The 8,063-nt window shown below is 44.0% G+C and overlaps 1 protein-coding gene across 1 annotated transcript in view; it reads left to right on the forward strand.

The window, feature by feature from the left end:
- Nucleotides 1-1,028, forward strand: part of LOC126106246 (ammonium transporter Rh type A-like) — a 191,817-nt gene extending 190,789 nt beyond the window's left edge. Inside the window, exon 7 of the mRNA XM_049912472.1 lies at nucleotides 1,020-1,028. Coding sequence (XP_049768429.1) covers nucleotides 1,020-1,028 — 9 coding nt within the window. The remainder of the gene's footprint in view (nucleotides 1-1,019) is intronic.
- The last annotated feature ends 7,035 nt before the right edge of the window (nucleotides 1,029-8,063 follow it).

An 8,063-nucleotide genomic window follows, 5' to 3' on the forward strand; every position in this document is an offset into this window, starting at 1 on the left:
AAACAGTCGACCTGAAGGCCTCTTCCTCTTCCTTGTTCCGTCGTTTGTAGGTCTTCATCACTCTGTTCACCTGCCTAGGTGAAAAGCCATTCTTCAAAAATACTTTTTGCAGGTGTTCCAGTTCCGCTTGAAGACTGTCGGCGTCAGAGATAGTGTGGGCACGGTGGACCAAGGTTTTGAGAACGCCCATTGTTTGTGCTGGATGGTGGCAACTAGTGGCTTGTAGATACAGGTCTGTATGAGTGGGCTTTCTGTACACCGAGTGACCAAGTGTGACATCACTCTTCCGTCGCACCAAGACGTCTAAAAACGGCAGACAACCATCTCTCTCTATCTCCATGGTAAATTTTATGTTTTCATGTACGGAGTTCATGTGACGTAAAAATTCTTGGAGACGGTCCAGACCATGAGGCCACACTATAAAAGTGTCGTCAACGTACCGCCAAAATACTGTCGCAATCGCCGAACATTGTATTTCCACAGACCATTCCATGAATTACAACGACACAAAAATTTTGGCCCATACATCAAACTTTTGGAGCTCGATTATCAATGAATCTGTGGAAATAAGATTGTCTGACAACGAGACTCTCATCAATCGAGATAGCGGTTATCAGCTAAACTCTGCTTGGAATCCTGTTTTAGAGAAACTTCGTAGTCGACGTAGTTATCTGCATAAAGATGGAAATCGACCTGACACCGATACGCCAGGCTTTCGCAGTGGAGGGCGCGAGGCGCAGCGCACGGAGCCGTTATGAACGCGCACGCTGAGCAGCGCATGCGCAATGTCACCTCAGAAGGCTTTAAATAGCGGAGCTCAGCTCGTACTCGCCAGTACTACTACAGTGGCATTCACCTGAAGATGGCCAGAAGACTCTGCGCCGAAATATCGCGGTAGGAAGTTACTGATATCCGGCAGTTCTCCCGTGTTTTTATGGAACGACACATTTGTATCTTAACGCTCATTTCATACCGGTACACCTGGTAAATGTATGACTCGTGGTACAGTTCCGTTTCAGCCGCGCTAGCGAGTGGCCGCTGTTGATTGCTGCGCTGCACTTCCGTGTTTACATCGCTGTACTTGTGCTTCGCCGAGTGCCGTTCGTCCGCTAATCACCGTGTCCGTTCCTATTCCTTGTGATCTGATCGCTCTTTCTGGTCTTGCTGCTGCAAGTTGGAATTTCAGTTGTTTAACCGAAATTGCGTCGCTGGATTAGCCGTGGCTACAAACCGCAGGAAGAATACTCTGGTATTTGACAAGGAATCCCGTCCTGTTCAGCCGACATCCCTGGAAATAGATGACTGCATTACACAGGTAATTGGTCTTAATTCTGAAACCGTCCATACCTGGCAACTGGATCAGGAAAAATTCTGTGTTTTTGTCAAGTTAATCAGTGCTGCGACTGTTAATAAAGTGTTACGAAAGTTGGGCTATGAAGTAGATTTTGTGCGTAGAAATGGTTATAAAAGCAAGGTTTCCATCACCTGCCCGGTTGGCCCTGCGGTCTAACGCACGGCTTTCCCGAGTGGGAAGCCTGGTCCCCGGCACGAATCCGCCCGGCGGATTTGTGTCAAGCTCAGGTGAGCCGGCCAGTCTGTGGATGGTTTTTAGGCGGTTTTCCATCTGCCTCGGCGAATGCGGGCTGGTTCCCCTTGTTCCGCCTCAGCTACACTATGTTGGCGATTGCTGCGCAAACAAGTTCTCCACATACGCATACACCACCACTACTCTAGCATGCAAACATAGGGGTTACACTCGTCTGGTGTGTGACGTTCCCTGGGGGGGGGGGGGGGGGGCACCGGGGGCCGAACCGCACAATAACCCTGGGTTCGGCGTGGGGCGGCGGAGGGGTGAAGTGGACTGCGGCAGTCGTCGTGGGGTTGTGGACCACTGCGGCTGCGGCGGCGACGGAGCCTCTCCGTCGTTTCTAGGTCCGCGGTTAACATACAACATACAGGGTGTTTCAAAAATTACCGGTATATTTGAAACGGCAATAAAAACTAAACGAGCAGCGATAGAAATACACCGTTTGTTGCAATATGCTTGGGACAACAGTACATTTTCAGGCAGACAAACTTTCGAAATTACAGTAGTTACAATTTTCAACAACAGATGGCGCTGCGGTCTGGGAAACTCTATAGTACGATATTTTCCACATATCCACCATGCGTAGCAATAATATGGCGTAGTCTCTGAATGAAATTACCCGAAACCTTTGACAACGTGTCTGGCGGAATGGCTTCACATGCAGATGAGATGTACTGCTTCAGCTGTTCAGTTGTTTCTGGATTCTGGCGGTACACCTGGTCTTTCAAGTGTCCCCACAGAAAGAAGTCACAGGGGTTCATGTCTGGCGAATAGCGAGGCCAATCCACGCCGCCTCCTGTATGTTTCGGATAGCCCAAAGCAATCACACGATCATCGAAATATTCATTCAGGAAATTAAAGACGTCAGCCGTGCGATGTGGCCGGGCACCATCTTGCATAAACAACGAGGTGTTCGCAGTGTCGTCTAAGGCAGTTTGTACCGCCACAAATTCACGAAGAATGTCCAGATAGCGTGATGCAGTAATCGTTTCGGATCTGAAAAATGGGCCAATGATTCCTTTGGAAGAAATGGCGGCCCAGACCAGTACTTTTTGAGGATGCAGGGACGATGGGACTGCAACATGGGGCTTTTCGGTTCCCCATATGCGCCAGTTCTGTTTATTGACTAAGCCGTCCAGGTAAAAATAAGCTTCGTCGGTAAACCAAATGCTGCCCACATGCATATCGCCGTCATCAATCCTGTGCACTATATCGTTAGCGAATGTCTCTCGTGCAGCAATGGTAGCGGCGCTGAGGGGTTGCCGCGTTTGAATTTTGTATGGATAGAGGTGTAAACTCTGGCGCATGAGACGATACGTGGACGTTGGCGTCATTTGGACCGCAGCTGCAACACGGCGAACGAAAAATCCGAGGCCGCTGTTGGATCACCTGCTGCACTAGCTGCGCTTTGCCCTCTGTGGTTGCCGTACGCGGTCGCCCTACCTTTCCAGCACGTTCATCCGTCACGTTCCCAGTCCGTTGAAATTTTTCAAACAGATCCTTTATTGTATCGCTTTTCGGTCCTTTGGTTACATTAAACCTCCGTTGAAAACTTCGTCTTGTTGCAACAACACTGTGTTCTAGGCGGTGGAATTCCAACACCAGAAAAATCCTCTGTTCTAAGGAATAAACCATGTTGTCCACAGCACACTTGCACGTTGTGAACAGCAGACGCTGACAGCAGAAAGACGACGTACAGAATGGCGCACCCACAGACTGCGTTGTCTTCTATATCTTTCACATCACTTGCAGCGCCATCTGTTGTTGAAAATTGTAACTACTGTAATTTCGAAAGTTTGTCCGCCTGAAAATGTACTGTTGTCCCAAGCATATTGCAACAAACGCTGCTCGTTTAGTTTTTATTGCCGTTTCAAATATACCGGTCATTTTTGAAACACCCTGTACATACAACAAGGTTTCCATCCACAGAGCGGACATTCATTACAAACCCGTTCGTGTCTTGAATCTTCCCATTGAAATTGATAATGATAAGATTAAGGAAGCTCTTTCAAACTACGTGGACGTTAAATCAATTGCAAATGAAAGATGGTCGCCTCGCTTTAAACTGCAGTGTTTCAACGGGGTCCACAGTGTACAGATGGACGTTAAGACGAATATCCCGTCTTATATAACTGTTTGTGGGTATAAGGCACAAATTGTTTATACTACTCCTGCATTACCTCTATTTGATTTTGTATTTATAACCCTGTATTCACCTACCAAAAGTCTTGTTCCTCCTGCCACCGAACTTCACTAATTCCCACTATATCTAAGTTTAGCCTATCCATTTCCCTTTTTAAATTTTCTAACCTACCTGCCCCATTAAGGGATCTGACATTCCACGCTCCGATCCGTAGAACGCCAGTTTTCTTTCTCCTGATAACGACGTCCTCTTGAGTAGTCCCCGCCCGGAGATCCGAATGGGGGACTATTTTACCTTCGGAATGTTTTACCCAAGAGGACGCCATCATCATTTAACCATACAGTAAAGCTGCATGCCCTCGGGAAAAATTACGGCTGTAGTTTCCCCTTGCTTTCAGCCGTTCGCAGTACCACAACAGCAAAGCCGTTTTGGTTAGTGTTACAAGGCCAGATCAGTCAATCATCCAGACTGTTGCCCGTGCAACTACTGAAAAGGCTGCTGCCCCTCTTCAGGAACCACACGTTTGTCTGGCCTCTCAACAGATACCCCTCCGTTGTGGTTGCACCTACGGTACGGCTATCTGTATCGTTGAGGCACGCAAGCCTCTCCACCAACGGCAAGGTCCATGGTTCATGGGGGGAAATGGGGTTATTCACGGTAAAATGATTCCGGGTGAGTTTAAGGAGCATAAAATTGTTCTGGTGCCAAAAAATAATGGAAACAAAGTTTTAAACAATTTTCGTCCAATTTCACTGCTGAATTCTGATTATAAATTAATAGCTAGAATAGTAAACAAGAGAATTTTATGCCTTACAGATAAAATTATTAGTCAACATTATTAGTCAACTGCGCGCAAGGCAGAACCATTTTTCAAAATCTAGCAGAACTCAGGGATATCATTGCAATAGCTTCTTTAACAAACATAAAGTGTGCTTTATTTTTTTTTAGATTTTTATAAAGCGTTCGATGTAGCAAATCATAAATATCTTCTACAGACATTGAAGAAAATAGGTTTCAACGATAGGGTCATACAATTAATTATGAACATAGCAACTGGAATAAATGCTAAAATAGCGGTGCACTGTCAACAATCCAGATCGATGCAAATACAATGAGGTTTTCCTCAAGGAAGTCTTCTGTTCATGTCGCTCTTCGCCATTTCGCTGGAACCTTTCCTCCGACATGTCCATGCTAGATTAAAAGGTTTAACATTATCAGGAAATAAAACAGTTATAAGAGCCTATACTGACGATGTAGGAGGTCATTATAAGGAATAATGACGAGGTAACCACGCTAGAAACAGTGATTGATTCGTACTGTAGAGCATCTGGAGCCAATGCAAACAAAAAAAAGTAAGATGTTAAATCTCAGAGGTTTTGATAATATCAACGTCGAGTGGGCAAAAGTAGTCCGACAACATAAAACACTTGGGATCACCCTGACAGCATGCCCCATGAAAATGACGGCTTTAAATTGGAAAGTTGCAGCAGATAAAGTGCAAGGAGCCATTGTAGAGAATTTAACTCGATATATGAAGTTCAAAGAACAAAGTACATCAACTCATGCATTCTTGCTAAGGCTTATTATACTGCCCAGCTGTTTCCAATTCCGAGAATGACAGCGAGGAGAATAATGTCCAAAATCACCAACTTTTTGTGGAGAGGTGAAGTGTTCAGAGTAGCTGCTAAAGTAGCCACTTTAGATCCTAAAAATGGTGGACTAGCATTAACTGATATAACGGATAAAGCCTCTGCACATTTCATCAAAAGGCAAGTTAATTTAGTAAGAGACTCGCGGGAAAGCATAACCAGCCAACTTTTCGAGATCATTAAACCTCCAAGCCTGCTTCCCCCGATTGACGTGCAGAATACCAACAGTCGTTTACAGCGTGTGAGGATTTTCTATGCTGAGTTTAGTTATGTAAGTGTCGAACTCAGGAAGTCACGACACTTAGCATCAAGAGCCATAATGCGGGAACGAAAGAAAAGAGAAGGAAGGAACAAAATAGAACGACAGTTTCCAAACATTGAGTGGACTGAGATTTAGGAAAACATTAGTTCTAATGTGCTCACGTCTCATATAAAAACGTCATGGTAGAAGACAGTTAACACCAATGAAAGACTGCACGCAATCGGACTCTGTGAAACAAATTTATGTCAACAAAGCCATCTAGTTGACACAATAATTCATAGATATACTTGCAGTGGTCACATGAATAGTTGGAAGTGGATCCGGGAGCAAATAGCTCTGATTACAAGAACATCCCCTGAGTATATATCGCTGTCATTGATACACAGGCCTGAAACACACTATTTCCCAGAAGCAAAAAATAACGCTGTGTACTGGTTGCTGGGAAATTTTGTTAATTACGTCCTTAACAAATTAGGATCCGAAAGCACCATAGAGTTCAAGGCACACATGCTCTGTGAATTCCACAAAATTAGAAGGTATTCGAATCACAAGAAAAAGTTCGGCAATGTGTTAAAAATTGTATTTGAAGGAATGGGCATTGGTTAATAATAAAAAGAAGACTGTGTTGACAGTGATGTATTGCAGTTACCTTAAGGATATTATTTAAAATTTTATTGTATATTTGTGGTGTGTGCTTTTTCTACTTCAGAGAGTAGTTTTTGAAATTTGTAAGCTAATGTACAGAACTTAAGTGACAGTCAGATTGTGTGTCTAATAGTGTCAAAAAACAAAACATTAAAGCTGCATTATTGGTTTATATTAGAAAAAAAAGCGGTCTGGGATAGTGTCTTTGTTTCATAACCGAAACGTCTACGGTCCGGGGTTCGAATCTCCTCGCTGCTTAAATTCTGATTGATAACCAGCATTGGCGGCCGAACACTTGCAGCAAAACGAGTCACCCTCATTCTGCCAACGGCCTTGTAAAAGAGGGCTAGGGGTGGGAAACTGCCCCTGAAGGAGGAAGGATCAACGGCATGAGGAAACAGAAGACAATGAAAACCACTGCATTAAAGACACGAACGTGTATCCATAGGATATGTGACCTGTAATTGAAGAAGTGTCATGATGATCTCCCCTTTAGCAAAAGATTCCGAAATAGTCTCACATTCGGATCTCCGGGAGGAGACTGCTAGGAGGGAAGTTACCATGAGAAAAAGATATGAGATAATCAACGACATAATAATATTCTACAAGTCGGGGCGTGGAATGTCAGAAGCTTCAACGTGGTATGGAAACTAGAAAATTTGAAAAGGGAAATGCAAAGGCTCAATCAAGATATAGTAGCGGTCAGTGAAATGAAGTGGAAGGAAGACAAGGATTTCTGGTCAAATGAGTATAGGGTAATACGAGTATCAACAGCAGTTGAAAATGGTATTTCAGGAGTAGGATTTGTTATGAATAGGAAGGAAAGGCAGAGAGTGTGTTACTGTGAACAGTTCAGCGATAGGGTTATTCTTATCAGAATCGACAGCAAACCAACACGGACAACGGTAGTTCAGGTATACATGCCGACGTCGCAAGCTGAAGATGAAGAGATAGAGAAAGTGTATGAGGATACTGAAAGGGTAGTACATTACGTAATGTTGTTGTTGTTGTTGTCTTCAGTACTCAGACTGGTTTGATGCAGCTCTCCATGCTACTCTATCCTGTGCAAGCTTCTTCATCTCCCAGTACTTACTGCAACCTACATCCTTCTGAATCTGCTTAGTATATTCATCTCTTGGTCTCCCTCTACGATTTTTACCCTCCAAGCTGCCCTCCAATGTTAATTTTGTGATCCCTTGATGCCTGACAACATGTCCTACCAACCGGTCCCTTCTTCTTGTCAAATTGTGCCACAAACTCCTCTTCTCCCCAAATTCTGTTCAATACCTCCTCATTAGTTATGTGATCTACCCATTTAATCTTCAGCATTCTTCTGTAGCACCACATTTCGAAAGCTTCTATTCTCTTCTTGTCCAAACTATTTATCGTCCATGTTTCACTTCCACAAATGGTTACACTCCATACAAATACTGTCAGAAATGACTTCCTGAGACTTAAATCTATACTCGATGTTAACAAATTTCTCTTCTTCAGGAACGCTTTCCTTGCCATTGCCAGTCTACATTTTATATCCTCTCTACCTCGACCATCATCAGTTATTTTGCTCCCCAAATAGCAAAACTCCTTTACTACTTTAAGTGTCTCATTTCCTACTCTAGTTCCCTCAGCATCACCCGACTTAATTCGACTACACTCCATTATCCTCGTTTTGCTTTTGTTGATGTTCATCTTATATCCTTCTTTGAAGACACTGCCCATTCCGTTCAACAGCTCTTCCAAGTCGTTTACTGTCTCTGACAGAATTACAGTGTCATC

Source organism: Schistocerca cancellata, chromosome 10 (assembly GCF_023864275.1).
Source record: "Schistocerca cancellata isolate TAMUIC-IGC-003103 chromosome 10, iqSchCanc2.1, whole genome shotgun sequence".
NCBI classification, from domain to species: Eukaryota; Metazoa; Arthropoda; class Insecta; order Orthoptera; family Acrididae; genus Schistocerca; species Schistocerca cancellata.